Source organism: Lissotriton helveticus, chromosome 7, assembly GCF_964261635.1.
Source record: "Lissotriton helveticus chromosome 7, aLisHel1.1, whole genome shotgun sequence".
NCBI classification, from domain to species: domain Eukaryota; kingdom Metazoa; phylum Chordata; class Amphibia; order Caudata; family Salamandridae; genus Lissotriton; species Lissotriton helveticus.
In genome coordinates this window covers 1,507,567,556-1,507,588,250 of record NC_136068.1, presented here as the reverse complement: position 1 = coordinate 1,507,588,250, position 20,695 = coordinate 1,507,567,556, and the positions used below count along the sequence as shown (strand labels likewise).

General features: G+C 44.8%; 1 protein-coding gene across 2 annotated transcripts in view; it reads right to left on the bottom strand.

Annotated features, from left to right (window-relative positions):
• Window positions 1-20,695, bottom strand: part of LOC144770433 (sulfotransferase 2B1-like) — a 668,739-nt gene that overhangs the window by 215,414 nt on the left and 432,630 nt on the right. For both annotated transcript variants that reach the window (XM_078654944.1, XM_078654945.1), the window contains one exon: window positions 11,621-11,715. In XM_078654944.1, the coding sequence (XP_078511070.1) occupies window positions 11,621-11,715 (95 nt within the window). The remainder of the gene's footprint in view (window positions 1-11,620; window positions 11,716-20,695) is intronic.

Below are 20,695 nucleotides of genomic sequence, written 5' to 3'. Positions count from 1 at the left end.
ACCCAGTGTGGACTGACCATTGGAGGACCAGCTACACTTTCATCTGGTCTTCTTTCTCGCTCTACCATGATATTATACAGCCCTGAAGAAGCCCATGTTTGGGTGAAATGTGTTGGCTGGGCATACCTTGTGAAGCACAACAGAGAATAAAGACATCCCAAAATTGATTCATCTGTAATTGCTTGTCCTTACATATTCGCATGTGCCTAAATGTTTGTTTTCTATATATTGCCTCTCATCCAACCAAACTAACTCATTTCATATTATCGGTACTATATGTATAGATATTTTACACATAAACATAAATCTGATATTTGTGGACTGTAAGAAATTGTGTTGTTGGTTGGCAGAGGTATAAGCCCCGGTTAAGCAGCAGCAATCACAATCCTTGTCAGTGAAAGAAAGGCACAAGCAAACGTCAAATGAACCTGTGCCCACCCTCTTGGTAGCTTGGTAGAGTCACACCTAACTTAGAGGCAATGTGTAAAGTATTTGTGCAAAACTTCAAACAGTAGAACAGTGAAAACACACCACAAAAGGAGCCCACAACAGATTAAAGAAACTAGAGTACTTTTTAATAAATATAACTGGACCAAAACAACAAATATCCAATTAGTAAACCAGGAGATATTGAATTTGAGAGCTTTTAGTGAAAATAGCACCAAAAAGCACAAAGCACCAACTCAGGATATCTGGTTGGGCCACACCAGGACAAAGTCACAAGTTCAGGCTGACCATGGTGGAGTGTGTTCTGGCTACAGGGACTCAGTCAGGCTAGCTGAACAGAGTATGTAACAAAGGGTAGGGGAGGACAAGGATCAACTGTGATCCAGTAGGGCTTTGATTACCATTCAGAGAAAAGAGAATGGAAGGTCCGGCTGCAGTCGTAGCCCCAGATATCAAGACAACAAAAGAGATGACTGGGCTGTTCCTAGGGGGAGAAAGAAAGAGGGAGAAGGCCACTAAGGTATAAGGGCTAGTGCTCAATGGAGGACCACCCCTGGGTATCCAATTTGTTGGATATAATGGCCTCACACACCCTTGCGAGTGTCATGCTTCATCATAGGCAATGCTCCTCGTCGGGCACACCTCAAAGAGGGGCTCTTTATCGGAGATCTTTTATCCAACTGCCTATGGGTGAAGTGGGGGTGAGGGGCCAGGACAGAGTAGATAGTGCGGGTGAGGATAAAATGTGGTACAAGGTACCGGAAAACAATTTTATTCTGGTGGTCCTCTGCCACAATTAAAATCAAGGGAAGCCGGTGTTCATGGGAACTTTGGTTTCCCAGATTGGACCGGGGCTAAAGTGCAAGTGGTGTGGTCAACATGTTTCTCGCTTCTAGTGCATTGACTGCGATTCTTCAGGACCTAGTAAAAAACTACAATCTACAAAACATGACCTAATGATTAGTATCAGTGTTAAATACAGCACATACGTTGTACTACCTGTTTGACCCTGCTCTTGCCTAAAGAGGGGAGACAAAGGAGAACATTACCACAGGTAAGTAACAACATGTGACCCTGTAGTGACCGTGAACACACTGTGAAAAAGTGACATACTAGTGGAGATAGTGACTAGTATGTGGTTAAAAACAAGTTAAAAAACTGGTAGCAGCAGTATCCATTAAAACTTAATCGCAGACCCAGGGGATCGGAAATACTGTTACTCACCTAAAGGTTAGAGTTATGGGGTGTCAACAGTACCCGGTGGGTCTGACATCAAGGGAGAAGCCATAGGGGTTGAGGCTGAGGAGGGAAGGATAAGGGTGGGCTGGTATTAAAGTAAGGAGTAACCCTAGATACATGTTTTTCCAGTAGTTAGAGCCCCACTGTTGTCTTTGTATAGATGGTACACTTACTTTCTACTGCTTGTGTCAGGGCCAGTAATGCCTACCCATCTCACCGGGTCCGGATAGTGGAGAGCCGGTCGTGTTTCTCCTCTTTAAGTAGCAAACCGGGTGTGGTCTAAGAATCCCAAACAGGAAGTAGAACTCCCCCGGTAGGTCATGTGCTTAAGGTGGTTTATCGGGCGGCCATGATGGAGTGGAGGGTAGTGTATAAAAAGTAAGTAAATATAGCCTGGGTTTTATCACTATGTGGCAACGTTGTGCAGTGGTAAGCGAATTAGCCATATTCTGTCTGGTCTCCTAATCTGGCATTTGTTCAGTGTTGTTAGACAGATATTGTCACAGGAATTAACCATAGTCTCAAATATTGGGGCAAACCAGAGGAAGTCCATTGAACTAGGCATAGGTCGCTAGGCAGATAAGAGATGTTTATGCAGAGACGTGTTCACAGAGCGCTCCATGGAATATCCTCATTCAATCCCCGGCTATCTGTGGATAATCGGTGTATCCACCTCTGTTCCTTCAGGAAAAGATTGTGCTTGGATCTGTCTGGGGAGGTTTCAAGAACTAGAAAGGACAATGAGTCAGCCTTGTGGTTCTGTTCTAAGTAGTGTCTGCACATCTTAGTGTTTGTTTTCTTGCAACGGAAGTTGCTTCTATGTTCAGAAATTCGGATTTTCACGGGGCGGGAGGTCATGCCCACGTATTGGAGACCGCATGGGCATCTCAATAAGTAGATGCAGTTGGGAGTGTTGCAGTTCGTGTGACCCCGTAATTCCCAGCGGAAGGTGTCCGTCAGGAGGATAGTTTTGTATGTGCTGGTGAAGGGGCACACATTGCAGGAGCCGCACTGGTAGTGTCCCCGTACAGGCGGTAGTTGCCACAGAGTGGTTTGTTTAGGTGGCTCAGCCTTCTTTGGTCTAGTGTGCACCAGAATATCCTTAATATTCTTTGACCTTTTAAAGGCAAATCTGGGTGTGGTAAGATTAAGGTCGCCTGTGTTCAGAATTTGCCAGTGTCGTTTGAATATCTTTTTGATTTCGTTTGAGGCAGGCGAAAAGGTGGTGACACAGGTAAGGAAATCTGCCTCCTCTGTCGTCCGGGTATTGTATTCAAGGAGGCCACCCCTATGGTTGTTTTGTGCACGTTTGCGTGCCCTAGATATCTCTCTGGTGGGGTACCCTCTATCCCTCAGGTTTCTGGATAGTAGGGAGGACTCAGTTTTGTAATCTGGCAGGTTGGAACAGTTGCGCCTGACCCGCAGGAATTGTCCGAAAGGCAGGTTCAGTCTCAGGGCCTTAGGGTGGTGGCTGGTAAAATGGAGCAAACTGTTGGGGTCTGTTGGTTTGCGATACATGGTGGTATCGATTTTACCCCCCTCCAGTCTGACAGTGAGATCCAAGAAGGCAATTTTGGATGCAGACGCCGTTATTAGCCAACTGAAGAACTCTTTGTATAGATCTTCAGTGCCTGTCCAAAGTACCAGGATATCATCAATGAACCTCCTCCACAGTTTGATGTTAAGATGGTAGGGGTTCGCTGGCCCATTGATGTGTCTTTCTACAAAGTCTGCCATGTAGAGGCAGGCTACAGAGGGGGCAAAAGTGCTGCCCATGGAAGTCCCCTGGGTCTGATGGTAATGCTGCCCTTTAAACTCGAAGTAGTTCTCCGTAAGGGCAAGGGTAGCACATTCCATAATGAAGGAAGGTGGCGTAGGAGAGCTCCAGTCTTCAGCACTGAGGATTCTCTCTATCACCCCTAGTGAGGCCCTCTGAGGGATGTTGGTATAGAGGGCCTCCACGTCTAGGGTGATGAGAAAATCGACCTGGATATCCCCCTGTAGGTTATCCAGCAGGCGTAGGACATCAGTGGTGTCCTGGATGTAGGAAGGTATTCGTTTTACCAGCGGCTGTAGAAAGTGGTCACAAAACTGTGATAAAGGCTCTAGGACAGAGTCAATGCCTGATACAATCGGGCGTCCTGGTATGGGGGTGGTCCCCTTATGTATTTTAGGGAGGATGTAGAAATAGGGGACCTTGGGTTCTTTTTTGGATAGAAAATCAGCCTCCTTTTTAGAGATCCACTCCTGACATTCAGCAGACTCAACCAGCCCAGTGATAGCAGTTTTCAGGTGCTCAGTGGGGTTGGATGGGATGGCGGTATAGTATCGCCTATCCCCTAGTTGTCTATGACATTCAGTGTCATAGTCAGTGGTATCCATTAGGACTGTAGCCCCACCCTTGTCTGCCTGTTTAATAGTGATGGTCTGATCGTTGGCTAAGGAATCTAGCATCTGTCTTTCAGAATTAGAGAGGTTGTGGTGTTTCTTGCTCGGTCTCATAGACCCAATGTCTTTGAGCACAGCCTGCTCATAAGGATTTCATTGGGGACCATCCCACTATGTGGGGTGAAGTTCGAAGGGTTATGGAGACCTGAGTCAGTTGGAATCTCTTGTGGTCTCCCATCAAAGAAAGCTCTTAACCTGATCTTACGGAAAAATTTCTGGATTTCACAGCTCTGTTGGAAGTGGTCAATCTTAGGTGTAGGGACGAACCCGAGTCCCTTCTGGAGCACTTCTTCTTCACCTGCAGTAAGTTGGCGTGAAGAAAGATTCACTACTAAGCTTACTTTCGTGCTGTCTTGCTCCTGGTGTCCATCCCTTGACCTTGAGTGTCCTCCCATTGTACCCTCTTGTCTGGCCCGTTTCCTCGCTTGCGCCCGCGTCCTCTGCCCCTGCCTCTGTCTAAAAAAGGCTGCTGGTTGATGCCATGGGGGGCAAATTGAGGTGGATACTGGGGTGCATACGGTGGTACAGGGTATGGAAATTGGGGGTATTGCCAAAACGGTGGGCCCTGAAGAGGAGGGTGTGGGTAAAATGATTGTCCACGCCCCCCTCCTCTCTTCCCCCTCCTCTCTTCCCCCTCCGGGGTTGTGATTGCCAATCATCACCACTAGAGTTGCGGTCACTATTTGATTCTCTCCTGGAGGAATTGGCACTGGAGTCTGAAAGGTAGCTAGTCCCCGGAGGGACGTAGTCATCCTTTAAATATGGATAGACCTTTTCTTTAGAAAAACACTGGATATCTTTCTGTAACTTGGTTACCTTTTGCTTCATCAGAAATTCTTTATGTTCAGAGATTTCTTTGTTCAATTCAGCCAGCTTGGTTTTGAAGCCTGGATTCTGCCCGGCACTCTTCAGTGCATTTCCTGCAATCTGAATCTTGGTGAGCAGTTCATCGGCTAATCGTTTTGCTGTATTGACCAATAAAATAAGGAGGTCGTGTGTACACTTCCAAGAGATTAATGACCATTCGATCTTGAATTGGCCATCCTCCCAGAATATCCTGGGACGTTTTTAACGATAAGGCCATTAGGTGCTATTTTTGCCTTAAAATACTCAGCCATGAGTGCTCCATGTAGGGTAATTCTAACCCACTCTCGTTTCATATCGGAGAGTGATTTCCAATCCGCTGAGTTGCTCCCAGTGGCTGTTTCTGTATCGAAGCCAAGGATGGATGGTAATCTATGGATAGCTGCCGCATCATCATCACCGAAACTCAATCCTTGTCCATCCATCTTGTGTCGGTAAAGGTATAGAGAGGTGAGATGAAGGTGTAAATGGAAAAGGAACAGGAAAGTGTAGGTACCCTGAAAAAAGTTAACAGGGCCCGTGGATCTCTCAGTTATTAACTGAGGATAGAAAAGGTGGGGGAATGAACTAATCTTACCCGCCAAGCAATGAATCCCCACGGTGGTTAGCCGTGCAGAGAATGTAACAAAGGGTAGGGGAGGACAAGAATCAACTGTGATCCAGTAGGGCTTTGATTACCATTCAGAGAAAAGAGAATGGAAGGTCCGGCCGCAGTCGTAGCCCCAGATATCAAGACAACAAAAGAGATGACTGGGCTGTTCCTAGGGGGAGAAAGAAAGAGGGAGAAGGTCACTAAGGTATAAGGGCTAGTGCTCAATGGAGGACCACCCCTGGGTATCCAATTTGTTGGATATAATGGCCTCACACACCCTTGCGAGTGTCACGCTTCATCATAGGCAATGCTCCTCGTCGGGCAGGCGGTGCAATGCCCAACGGGCTCACCTCAAAGAGGGGCTCTTTATCGGAGATCTTTTATCCAACTGCCTATGGGTGAAGTGGGGGTGAGGGGCCAGGACAGAGTAGATAGTGCGGGTGAGGATAAAATGTGGTACAAGGTACCGGAAAACAATTTTATTCTGGTGGTCCTCTACCACAATTAAAATCAAGGGCAGCCGGTGTTCATGGGAACTTTGGTTTCCCAGATTGGACCGGGGCTAAAGTGCAAGTGGTGTGGTCAACATGTTTCTCGCTTCTAGTGCATTGACTGCGATTCTTCAGGACCTAGTAAAAAACTACAATCTAAAAAACATGACCTAATGATTAGTATCAGTGTTAAATACAGCACATACGTTGTACTACCTGTTTGACCCTGCTCTTGCCTAAAGAGGGGAGACAAAGGAGAACATTACCACAGGTAAGTAACAACATGTGACCCTGTAGTGACCGTGAACACACTGTGAAAAAGTGACATACTAGTGGAGATAGTGACTAGTATGTGGTTAAAAACAAGTTAAAAAACTGGTAGCAGCAGTATCCATTAAAACTTAATCGCAGACCCAGGGGATCGGAAATACTGTTACTCACCTAAAGGTTAGAGTTATGGGGTGTCAACAGTACCCGGTGGGTCTGACATCAAAGGAGAAGCCATAGGGGTTGAGGCTGAGGAGGGAAGGATAAGGGTGGGCTGGTATTAAAGTAAGGAGTAACCCTAGATACATGTTTTTCCAGTAGTTAGAGCCCCACTGTTGTCTTTGTATAGATGGTACACTTACTTTCTACTGCTTGTGTCAGGGCCAGTAATGCCTACCCATCTCACCGGGTCCGGAGAGTGGAGAGCCGGTCGTGTTTCTCCTCTTTAAGTAGCAAACCGGGTGTGGTCTAAGAATCCCAAACAGGAAGTAGAACTCCCCCGGTAGGTCATGTGCTTAAGGTGGTTTATCGGGCGGCCATGATGGAGTGGAGGGTAGTGTATAAAAAGTGAGTAAATATAGCCTGGGTTTTATCGCTATGTGGCAACGTTGTGCAGTGGTAAGCGAATTAGCCATATTCTGTCTGGTCTCTTAATCTGGCATTTGTTCAGTGTTGTTAGACAGATATTGTCACAGGAATTAACCATAGTCTCAAATATTGGGGCAAACCAGAGGAAGTACATTGAACTAGGCATAGGTCGCTAGGCAGATAAGGGATGTTTATGCAGAGACGTGTTCACAGAGCGCTCCATGGAATATCCTCATTCAATCCCCGGCTATCTGTGGATAATCGGTGTATCCACCTCTGTTCCTTCAGGAAAAGATTGTGCTTGGATCTGTCTGGGGAGGTTTCAAGAACTAGCCAGGACAATGAGTCAGCCGTGTGGTTCTGTTCTAAGTAGTGTCTGCACATCTTAGTGTTTGTTTTCTTGCAACGGAAGTTGCTTCTATGTTCAGAGATTCGGATTTTCACGGGGCGGGAGGTCATGCCCACGTATTGGAGACCGCATGGGCATCTCAATAAGTAGATGCAGTTGGGAGTGTTGCAGTTCGTGTGACCCCGTAATTCCCAGCGGAAGGTGTCCGTCAGGAGGATAGTTTTGTATGTGCTGGTGAAGGGGCACACACTGCTGAACTAGCTGAACAGAGTACCTTAAATCTCGATTGTGGAACGTTGCTTGGATCCGCATCAAAGATGCGTTGCACAGCCGAAACTATGCATCAGTTCCGAGATGCGGTGAGGCTGAGGTGCAAGGTCCTGTTTTGTCATCATAGATGATCCCATCAACAGGGCTTGTGATGTGAAGTCGGGCATCGGGGATGCGGTGCACAGCATGTGACACATCAGTTCCAAGGAGCTGCAAGGCTGCAATGCGGTGTCCTGCATCACTGTTGAGGCTGGCGTTGAGGAGAGGTGGGAGGACCTGGGCTGTGGATGTGCCATGCTGTCAGGGCGATGCATCAGTTCGGTGGACTAGAGGAGTGACGCAGGTCTTTTCAAGAGGTCCAATTCACGCAGCAGCAATGTATCAATTCTGTTCAGGGATGTGCCGGTAAGCCAAGGAGATGCATTGGTTCTGCTCGGGCATGCACTGCTCAGAAGAGCAGATTCCCTGGCTCCACTGGCAAGCACATTAGGGCCCCTTCCAAAGGTCTAGGACTTAGGAGGCACCACTTGGCAGGGTATACTCACAGATGGCAGAGTCCAGGTGCAAGCGTACTGCTCTGGAGAAACTAGCTTTTCCACTACCATGGTCTGGTTATCTCCCATGTCCCTAAGAGCAGTATGAGGGATCCCATTGACTTTCATCTGGTGCAAGTGATTACTCCCTCTCTCAGGGATCTGAAGCCGGCCCTCTGGTTCTATCTCCCATCTAAGGGAGATCAAGGCATAGTCTATGACCTGCCTTTGCAGACTACTTACCCCTAAGATCACATTGGCTACTTCTGTAGAGGACCGACCAGTAGGGGGTTACTTTAGACAGACAGGGTCCACCTGCTTATGTCCTACCTGGGAGCACTCAAAGCAGTGGGGTTGGAAATGGGGCGCATTGGGTCACTGCCTGAATATATGTCATTATAACGTATGCCAATACAACGCGGTCGTAACAACAATGGCGTAGTTACATCGCATAAGATTATATTGAACTTAGGAATAGTATAATTTACTATATCTCTTCTAGTTTGTGCAACAGCAGGGAAGGTGTTGGATGGAAATCCAACACCTTCTGCCCTCTTCAGAAAGTCGTTGTAATGCCTTGCTATGTAATGGTATGCAATGTAACAACACGGTCGTTGTAACTACTGCATTGTAATGCCATGCAATTTAACGCATGTGAAGTAAACAATGTCTCTCCCACCGCCCACCAGAACCACTCCCCTGTTCCTCAGATAGGACGGTCTACAACCTTTACACCGTGGTCAAAACACTGCGGTGCCATTACGACGCGTCTTTTACAATGTAAGTCGTTAACACGACTTGTACTGGAGGGCGCTCTAGACTGAGGAATAGTAGATTTACTATTCCAATACCTTCCCTACTGTACGTAGGTTGGAGTTGGAATAGTAAATCTTACTATTCCCAGGCCCAGCACCCTACAGCGCAAGTCATGGTAAAGACTTGCATTGTAAAAGATGCGATGTGATGTACCGCGATCATTTTGATCGCGTTGTAACATCGTACAACCGATAGTACCTGGGAACCCTTTCCTCCTCCATTACTCTGGGACTTGCCTGGGTCACCTTTAACCTTTCCCTCACTCTGCGTGGGGGAACCTTAACCACCCTTCTTGGGTTCACTCCAAGGTACCTTCTTTCGCACTCTGGTACTGACCCAGGGGGTTGCTTGCATCCCCGGCAAGCTTCCTAGGGTAAGTCAGCTTGCTGTTAACCTGGTTATGGCACAGCTCTGTAAAGCAGGAACTGAGCATGTACTCCCTTAAAATCGGAATTTATAACCCATTGTAATCATTAACCCTCCTTCCTCACACCCAACCATTCAGTGCATTGCTGAAGTAGTTTACAAAATCCACCTGTGACTGGTTGGGGAGCTTATGATTGTCTCTGAACCTTTGCTGGTACTTTTTATGGGTCAGCCCAAGCATAGCAATCAAGATGGCTTTCATAAGGGAGTACCAGGATTGGTCCCCAACCTCTAATATAAGAAGTGTGTCCCACCCCAATATAGGCATGTGTTTCCACAAACCACCACTGTAATGCTCTTCTGGGATCTGGTGAACTCTCAGGGCTACCTCGTAGGCAGAAAACATTTGTCGATATCATCCCAATCCACATAACTGGGCAGCAGATCCTTGGGGATGCGGACCCTTTTTCCTCCGGAAGACACTGCAGGTGTGCTGCGACCATCACTGCTGGACTCCACCTACCTGTCCTTGATGTCCAGCTCCCTAAGTCTGAGTTCGTGAGCCAGTAAGAAGTGCTTCTCCTCCAGGGCCATTTCAGTTTTCTCCTCCATGGGCAGTTTCCTTCCCTTCATCCTTAACTTGGCTATCTACAGCTAGAATCGCCTTTCCTCCCTCCTCTCTGCCAGCTCCTCTGGAGACAGGCTTCAGAAAGAGACACTGCTCCCTGCCCTGGCAAGATGCTCCATTCTAGGGGTCAAATCATCCATTCCCCTTTCACTGTAGTTGGCTCCTCAGGAAGGTCTTCTCCAGACCTCTCCATCTCATCATCCTCTCCTGTGGCTTCAACCAGTGTTTGGTGGGTCTGTGCGCCTTTTGCAACTCCCTCTTGATAGGAAGTCCCCTCTCATTGGAGAAATCTTTGAGCGGGGCTACAGTTTAGACAACCCTGTTTGCCAGCTCAAACTCCATTCTTGCCGATTGGGTCTCAAGCACAACAGTCAGACAAATAATTTAGAAAAACAAATAGGCTGGGAAGAATTTTAACTGAAATTGATCTTAGATTATCTATGTAGGGTCGTAGTGTAACACAAAGTTACCGTATGGCAATACACAAAAACAAGTTCAATCCTCACAGCTGAACACCATCATATACATGATGCAGTAGTATTTCTATTGTCAACTGCCCAGTATGCTCGTAGGGCAAACCATTACATGCTGCAGGGAAGAGTTTCTGTGGGTTATCTTCATAGGATGGAAACTGACTGCAACTTTCAAAATCATTTACATATATGGCAGAAATAAAGTGTAGCACACATTAATCGTTTAGCAGCTAGTAGACACAAATATCATCTGTTGTTGTGCAATATCAGGTCTGTTGTTTTGTGTCTTTCTTCAATTAACCCACAAACCCCTCCTCCTTCAGCACCGACTCCCACCATCTAGAACTACTTATCCCGATGAGCAGCAATGTTTCTGTCATCACCCACCTAGTGTGTTCACTGTGCAGTTACTGAAGCGTCTCTGTCTGTCTGCCATTTAAATGGCCTACTTTAGGGAACGCATCAATTAGCACAGAGCACCTACATAAAGTCCTTGTATTTTTATTCTGGTAGGAGCTGCCACAGTTGCTTTGAGATTGTGAATTCCATGTACAGAGATCTAAATTTCTTCATCTAAGTTCAACAGTGAGTGAGCAACATCAGGGAATGCTGTCTGTTCCATAATGACATTTTACCCTAATTACCATACCTGTTTATAAGCAGGACATGCTGTAGCATTGCAATGCATGCTGACTATGTGTTCGTACATTTCACTGCTATTCTAATCAACATCATTTCTCTCAACGCCACACACTTCCACGCCACACAATTCAACTCTACATGTTTCTATTCCACACCACATAATTCGACAATCAACCACATAACTCAAGTCAACAACACAATAACACAACACATCACATTCATCAAATTTACACAACAGAATTCCACATCATGCCACAAAATTATTCAGCCTACCACATAACTCTAACTCATAACTTAAACTCTACTACATATTACTCCACAACACAAAATACAAAAACATATATTTACACTCTATCACACATAGTTCCAGTACACTCAATACCACATAATTACTATCCACATAATTCCACTACATAAATCCACTCTACGTGCACAATTCCAGAACTAACAATTCTAATCCAACATACATAATTCTACTCCAAACCACATCCATCCACCCCACTCTAAACCGAAACACAAGGGTAAAAGACATTGTCATTTACAATGCCAATAGCTTTAACTCTCAAAATGTGAGACCTATTGCATTACAAATGCTTGTTGCTTTTACCTTTAAGAGCTCTTCATAGGTGATGATGAAGAAGTTATTTTGGTCCTTCATCTTCATCCATCCTTTAACATGATCAAACCAGCTACCATAAGGAACTGAAAGAGAAAAGGGGATAACTAGTTCTGATATTTCAACACGTATACAGTTAACATAACTGATCAAGCTGTGGATAATAAAAGAGTTTGGGAGTTCAGCTGAATGTAAGCACAGGATATTCAAAAGATAATATAAATTTTGTCACTTGCTCTACTATCTCGCAGAAGATTGATTTTCCTCCCAAGTTGTAACTCATCATGCTTGATCTGACTATCAGGTGAATGCATATAAATGTGATCCATAGCTAGGGATTCAAAAGGTGGATCTTTCATTGATGTGCACACTTTCAATTACAATGAAGGGACAATGAATAAAGTGCAAAATGTTTATATTCCCTTCCATAATAAAATGGCAACTAATATATTGTCTAGGTGTGTTATCTCCTGTGTGAGAACATCAGATTACTTCTTGGTGAGTAAACATTCATTCTTAAATACATTTTCAAACAAGTGTTGCCAATACCACTAGGTCTTGCTTATAAATGAAAATGCCTTCTATGTCAGTGTAGACACTAAATAAGTTATTGTACATGCACTCTGTCACTCATCTTTGTACTCATGCATCCATTCATCCATCCACTTACTCATTTGTGCATTCATCCTCTGGCACAACAAAATATAAAACACACACAAACTCAACAATAAATGCAAGATAAATTAAAAGAATGCAAGTAGATTAAAAACCATGCTGCCATCTAAACATTGCGGGTGTCTGTCTTGCAGTGGTACTATACATAATCTAATGCTGTCATAAAGCTTAAGAAGGGAAGCCATGCTTAGAACCAATGTAACAGCCATCTAGGAGTTGTGAAATAGTGTTACTCTATGGATAACAGCATTCCATAACAGTCACCTAGTTAAGAGGAAGTGTTTGCGTGGGATACTGTGTAGTACAAATGAAATGAGTGGCAAGCAATTGACTTGTTAATACTGCCTGGGGAGCTGTAGTTTCTGCTTTAGAAAAAGACAATATGAAAAGAGGAGAAGCAAATAAATACTAGGCGAACTATGAAAGAAGAACAGTGTCATGGATGGAAGCACAGTGTAACTGATACTCAGACAGACCGTTGGCAGACGAGAGCTACCCAAAAGATCCTGTGTCCCTGTGTGTATTTATCTATCTTATGTATCTATCTGTATATCTATCTTTCTATTTTTCTCTATCTATTTATTTATAGATATTCATATAGATAGATATAGATATAGATAGAGAGTATGTGTGTGTATGTAAAAAGATAGATGGATAGATAGATTGATAAATAGATAGATGGATGGGGAGGGAGTTCCATGTCTTGGCCGCCAGGTAGGAGAAGGATTTTCCTCCCATGTTGGCTCTTCGGATGCGTGGAATCGCGGCATGGGCTTGGTTGGACGATCGAAGTTGGCGGGTGAGGGTGTAAAAGGTCAGGCGAGTGTTGAGGGCTTTGTGTGCGTGGGTGAGGAGACGGAACGTGATTCTCTTGTTGACGGGGAGCCAGTGCAGGTCTCTCAGGTGACCAGATATGTGGTTTTGGCGAGGTATGTCTAGGATGAGTCGAGCGGAGGCATTCTGAATGCGTTGAAGTCTTTTCTGCAGTTTGGCTGTGGTTCCGGCATAGAGGGTATTTCCGTAGTCCAGTCGGCTGGTAACTAGTGCTTGGGTGACTGTCTTTCTTGTTTCGGTCGTGATCCAACGGAAGATCTTTTGGAGCATGCGTAGGATGTTAAAACATGATGATAAGACGGCGTTGACTTGTCTGGTCATCGAGAGGGAGGAGTCTAGGATGAATCCCAAGTTGCGAGCATGGTCCGTTGGTTTGGGTGCGATGCCCAGTGCCTGGGGCCACCATGAATCGTCCCAGGCAGAGGGGGATGATCCTAGAAGGAGGACTTCCGTCTTGTCAGAGTTCAGTTTTAGGCGGCTGTTCTTCATCCATTCGGCTACGTCTTTCATCCCTTCGTGTAGGTTGGTTTTGGCAGTTGTTGGGTCTTTGGTGAGGGAGAGGATCAGCTGGGTGTCCTCTGCGTAAGAGATGATGTTGAGGTTGTGTTGGCGTGCGATGGGTGCGAGGGGACTCATGTAGACATTGAAGAGGGTGGGGCTGAGTGATGATCCTTGTGGAACGCCGCATATGACTTCGGTGGCCTCTGATCTGAAAGGGGGAGGCGGACTCTCTGGGTTCTTCCGGCGAGGAACGAGATGATCCAATCCAATGCTTTGTCTTGTATCCCGACGTTCTTGAGGCGTTGTACAGGTCCAGGAGGATGAGGGCCGCTGTTTCCCCGTTGTCGAGCAGTGTTCGGATGTCGTCTGTGGCTGCGATGAGGGCGGTCTACGTGCTGTGGTTGGCTCGGAAGCCGGACTGTGAGGGGTCGAGGGAACTGTTAGACTCAAGGAAGGCGGCGAGCTGACTGTTGACGGTCTTCTCTATGACTTTGGCGGGAAACGGGAGGAGCGAGATGGGGCGATAGTTCTTAAGTTCGGTGGGGTCAGCTGTGGGTTTTTTCAGGAGGGCGCTGAGCTCGGCATGTTTCCAGCTATCCAGGAAGGTAGCGGTGTTGAAGGAGCAGTTGGTGATATCCCGGAGTTGGGGTGCTATGACGGAGTCGGCCTTGTTGAAGATGTGATGGGGCATGGGTCGGTTGGCGATCCGTAGTGGAGTTCATCAAGCGGATGGTGTCATCGGTGCTGACCGGGGTCCATGCGCGGAGAGTGGTGGTGGGGGGCTTTAGTTCAGTGGTGAGGGGAGTAGGCTGGTCGCCAAAGCTGTTATGTATGTCTGCGATCTTGTTGTGGAAGAACGAGGCTGGAGAGTCGCAGAGGTCTTGAGAGGGAGTGATGTCGTTGTTGCCGGAGCTGGGATTGGTGAGTTCTTTGACAATGCTAAAGAGTTCCTTGCTGTTGTGGGCGCTGTTGTCCAGTCGATCCTTGAACGCTGATTTCTTGGTGGTGCGGATCAGCTAGTGGTGTTTGCGGGTGGCGTTTTTGAGGGTGGTCATGTTGTCAGTGGTTGGGTTTCTTCGCCAGGCTTTCTCGAGGGTGCGGCAATTCTTTTTGGAGTTCTTGAGGTCGTTGTTGAACCAGGGGGCTTTTTTGCTTCCTGGTTTGTAGGGACGGTTTTTCAAGGGTGCTAGTTCGTCGGCGCAGTGGGAGATCCACTGTGCGAGATTGATGGCTGCTTGATTTGGGTCCGTTGATATGGCGGGAGGGTTTTGGTTCAGAGATGTGGTGAGTTGGTCGGTGGTAATTTTGTCCCAGCTTCTGCGGGGAACGTGTTGCGGGTGGTGGTGGGTCGTGGTCTTTCTGAAGCTAAAGTGGACGCAGCTGTGGTCAGTCCAGTGGAGTCCCGTGACGTGATTAAAGGAGATGTGCTTGCTGGAGGAGAAGATTGGGTCGAGCGTGTGTCCGGCGTAGTGGGTGGGGGTGTTCACCAATTGTTTAAGTCCAAGATTGGCGAGGTTATCTAGCAGGGTGGTGGTGTTGTTGTCGTTGTTGTTTTCCAGGTGGAAGTTGAGGTCCCCTGGGAGAATGTAGTCATCGGAGGGGAGGGTGTGTGGGCTGACAAAGTCAGCAATGTCTTCGCTGAATTGTGTGCGGGGTCCTGGGGGTCTGTAGATGAGGGTGCCTCTGAGTGTGGTCTTGGGGTCGGTGTGTATCTGGAAGTGGAGGTGTTACAGAACAAATCTTCTATACTCATGGTGTGTTAAAGAGGATAACAAGCACGAACACCCATGCCTACTATGGTAATCAATGAGATTGCATGTAACAAAATACATATGTGTAGGATTTACAGAGTATCAACAATCCACCGGTAATTTCCTATAGGTTTTGGCATATTTTTTTCAAAGTCAGTATGTCAGGCCTACTCCCTCTATCAAAACTTTTAATTAGAAATAATCAGCCCTATAATCTTTAACATTGGTTTGTCATGATAACCAGCTTATACCTACTGTATTTGCATGAGCTTTCCCCCAAGGTAACCATTCGGTATTCTGTAAGAAAATTACGAAAATGCACAAAACTACAGTGGTCAAAAAACAATGCAAAATCTCTACTAATACAGCCAAATAAGGATACCATAGTGCAAATCTTTTTATCTCCATGGTTTTTTAGATGGGTCAAAAACGTTTGCCCACAACTGTAGCCTGCTAGATTCTGTCTAATTAAATACTTGCATACAGGCTTTAGCACAGTGTGATGACAATCACCCTTGAATGCCTTTTAGAACATGCATTACACAATAATTTAATCAGGCCTACTTGCTTTGTCATACCATTTCATTATATGCACATCAAACCCTAGGAATCTGACATAACCTTTCCAATAAACTAATATGGCCTATATACTTTACCGTTGGCTTGACACTATCAGTAATAGAGGCCTACTAAAGTATGCATACATTGGAAATCATCAGTTATACATTTATAACATTCCCTCTCAAGAGGGTTCAAAATGTTCTAACAAGAATCATCACAGGGAAAATCTTCAACACTCAGGAATTGACCGAGTGGGTTATCAACACAAAAACCCTTGCCTACTACAATAATCTGTGAGATTATATTGAACAAAAGACTTTTCTTTAGACTGTAACGCAATACAAAAGCAACCCACTGTTCAAGACCTTCTGGGTGTAACATATTCTTTTCATAATAAATATGCTAGGTCTACTGCCATTGTCATAACTTTTCATACTACACATATCAGACCTTTTACATCAGGCCTATAGCTTGACACTGTAACTAGCTCAGGGTTACCGACCTGAGCGCAAGCTTTTCCACAAAGCAATCATGGACACACAATCATGAAATTAAAAGGTAAACAAAAATTACAGTTGACTAAACAAAATACTATCTCTCCTTGAAGGGCCAAACAAGGATTCTCACAGAGCAAATTTTCCATATCCACAGTGTGTAATAGAGGGTAAACAACATTAAAATCCATGACTAATACAATAATTTATGCCATTCCATTAAAAAAAAGTTGTTCTCTGCATCCTTTCAAATATAGTAATAACAATCCAAACTTAAGTACAATTATGTTCAGTTCAGTTCAAAGTGCTTTATTCGAGTTTTACTCATAAAAGCATGACATACAAACATATAGTAAAAAGCGATTAAATTTACAAAGTCAATTTAGACAAAGCACGTACACAATATAAACATCAAAGCACATACACAATATAAAAAATTTTTTAAAAAGCGTAATACCTACAAAAATTGAACAATTAATAAAACTCTGACACATCATATATACAGGTGCAAAGATCATTACCATAAATAAAGCCAGAGGAATAGCAATCGTAATGACAATGTGAGAATCCTCTAAGATCCATAACATTAAAAGTTCTAACCGATGATACGTTAATAATCATTAGAAAAAAATAGACAAAGATCTAGCAGTCTCTGATCAGCTAAAAAATTACAGAGAGTAAACAGTAGTTTAGCAATCTCTGAACTATTATTAAACAATTACAGAGAATAGACATATGTCTAGCAGTCCCTAGGCAATTTGGTAGAGGGTGATTAATTTACCAACAGTCTCTGCCTTAAGACCCATGCCCACCCCAAATATTTTGCAATGGCAATATTGATCCAATCTTCAGTAGTGGATTTTACAATACGCAGCGCCACCATACTACTTTTTGTGCCTAAGTTCCTACACATAGGAGCCAACCAAACACGCCTTGGAACAGAGTATACTGGGCAACAAAACAAAAAGTGACCCAAAGTTTCATTTCCTACCCCACAGACTGGGCAAGTGGTTATGCCCCCTGATTTCCATTTAGATGTTAATTTACGAAGAGGGAGTGAGCCTGCCCTCAGTTGGAATAACAATTTTCTGTCCATGGGGATCGTGATGTAATCCCAATACTTTTCATAGTTGGGATACATCTTGATTTCTAGGAAACTGGTAGTCAAGGTCCCATTATTAGTACTAAACATGCTCCTATTCGCAACATGTTCCCAAAAAATGTTTTTTAAAGCGATCTTAGTGGGGAATAAAGCCCCAGCAGGATCGGTCCATAGAGCATTTAGTCCTAAATTGAACAGTGCAATTTTCAATGTTTTAAACCATCTGATTTTGTGATAATGGTCAGATTTAATAACATCAATAAACCCATCCGCGTAATGAGAGAGCTCTGGCGTAGTCCATAGTCTACGCCAGAATAGGATCGGACGTAATTTAGCCTTTTCCGAAATTTCTCTCCTTCCTAACTCGTAACGCAGGGGCAATAGCGGACTGCTCTGTGGGGTACCTGTTAACAGCCTAAGAAATTTATTTTCTGATGTTTGGAGCTCTTGGAGATTTTCATTCCCCCAAAGCTCCGCACCATACAAGGCAGACCCAATTGCTTTTGCCTCGTATATTATCAAGGGAGGTTTAATGGGTTTTGTCAGTGATTTCCTATGCTCCTTGATAATAGTGCCAGCTAGCTGCTTGTGCCTCAGTATAGCAATATTTAAATGTTGTTGCCACTTATTATCATTGGAGATAAGAATCCCCAAATAAGTGAAAGATTTTACAAGTTCCAGAATGCGACCACTCATGGAAATATTTGATTTAAAATTTCTATGTGGATTAAAAGCCATGAGTTTTGTCTTGGACGCATTCACTTCCAGACCGTGATCAACACAAAACTCATCAAATATTGCCAATGCCTTTTGCAGACCACTTGGTGTTTTTGATAAAATTAAGGTATCATCGGCGAACATTAAAATTGGGACTTTCTCACCTGCCAAAGAAGGGGCATCCACAGCCCGGGTTTGCATGCGGGCAACTACACCATTGATAAAAAGGGTAAACAATGTAGGGGCCATTGAACAACCCTGACGAACCCCGCGCTCTACGGGAAATTCGGCAGTGTCATTCCCATACCCTCCCCAGCGTATCTTGGCATAGGTGCCCTCATGCAAGCGCATAATTAAGGTCAACAGGTCCCCAGGGACACCTAGTGTCTCTAACACTTCCCACAGTTTAGCCCTAGGTACCAGGTCGAAGGCAGCCCGCAGGTCAACAAATGCTGCATACAGGCTACCTCCGCCTAGCACCACGGTCTTCCACTGTATCAGTTGGAAACGGAAGACTTGATCCACAGTGCTGGTTGCCCTGCGAAATCCAGCCTGGAAGGGGGATAAGATGTTGTTATCATCAATCCAATCTAGCAACCTATTGACAATTACTCGCCCCACTACCTTCTGGATAGTATCAATTAAACTGATGGGGCGATAGTTACCAGGCTGAGCTCGATCTCCCTTCTTATATATAGGGATAATTACAGCACCCCGCCAGGTTACTGGGATGTCTGCACCTCTGCTGATAAAATTTATTAACAGATAAATGTATTTGCACCATTTTTCAGTGTCATTTAAAAAAACATCTGCCGGAACCCCGTCAATTCCAGGAGCCCGCCCACTTCGAACAGTGTTAAGAGCAGTGACTATTTCGCTCTGAGTGAAGATGTCCTCCTCTGCTGGTAAAGAAGGCATACATCTTCTATCTACTGCCTGGTCTCTGGAAGCATACTGATCACAAAAGAACTTGACCCAAGCATCCTGAGGGACATTATTAGAACTGGCCTCTTCTAACCTGTCATGTCCCCACTTGACTAAATGCCAATATAACCTAGAGTCCTTCCGGTCACTTGCACTTTTTAAGTTATTCCAATGTTCCTCATCCCAATCTTTTTTCGCTTTTGCTATGCACTGCTTGTATTGCTTCCTGGCTAACCTAATAACCTCTAGATTTTTGTTTTTGATTGCATCACCCAAAAATGTTCTTGCCACCCTACATTCATGATTGTACCATCTTGCTGCTCTATAGGTGCAGATCCGCCTTTTATTTACCGGTTTCAGAAAATGGCATTTGATTTCATTAAAAAGAGCTTCATGGACCTTGATAACATTGTTTTTACTAAGGGGGAGCGCAACCTCACCCTCAAGGGCCATGATAGCCTTATCAGTTGCCATACTTATTTTTTCTAGAACCAGCTGATCTGTTTTAACAGTAGTCCACCTTAGCCTGCGTAAATCGTTAGTTGGCACAATCAATGGGGGTAAAGGATCAGCAAAAATACTAGGTGCAATAACATCAAACAGACACAGTTTATGGCGAACGCATAGGGGGTTATGGTCACTCTCTGGCCTTTCCTTGACCTCCATATCAATAATAGATGACCATAAGGACATACTACATATGACATAGTCAATGCGGCTCTCGGATCTTCCATTATTAAAAGTCATGGCTGGCACTCTGTCTGACTTAGTACGACCATTCAAAGCCCTTAACCCGTGTTCAAGGCACATAGCATTTAAACCTAGAACATCCTCAGTCCAACGAGTTATTGGGATTGAATCAAGTGCGGGGATATCCCAGATCTTATCTTCCTCCGCACCTAAAAAAGAATCACCAGTATCAAGGGGTTCAAAGGTACGATTTAGGTCTCCTGCCAGTATGATATTATTCCCAGAGGAGTGAGTGTCTAGGAGACTATACAGAGACGATAGGACTACAGATTTACCTCCACTTCCTCCTCTAGCATATATATTATAAATATCAATGGAAGTGGATGAGTCCCTCGTGAGTCTAATAAGCTGTATATCTTTAAGGTTAAGCTCCAGATTTTTTACTACAATCCTCAGGGACTGGCGGACCCATATCGTAAGACCCCCCATCGGTCTCCCTTTGGGGCCTTTGGAAGCTGGTACGTAGAAGTTCAAGTACCCCAAAGCAAAGACAGGATCACAGGCCCATGTTTCTTGAAAAATGCAAACATCGTACTTACTGACAAACCCAAGCCATTCTCCACAGTCCATTTTGGAACTAAGCCCAGCTATGTTCCAAGATAATAAATTTTCAGAGGCTCGTACCATACTTATTACAGAACTGTGATCAGACCCATGCAACTCTGCATCAACTGTAACATTAACATTACTATTTGCAGGAAGTAGTCCCACAGCGACATCAGGGTTACATAGATTATTTAGCGCACCAGTAACTCGA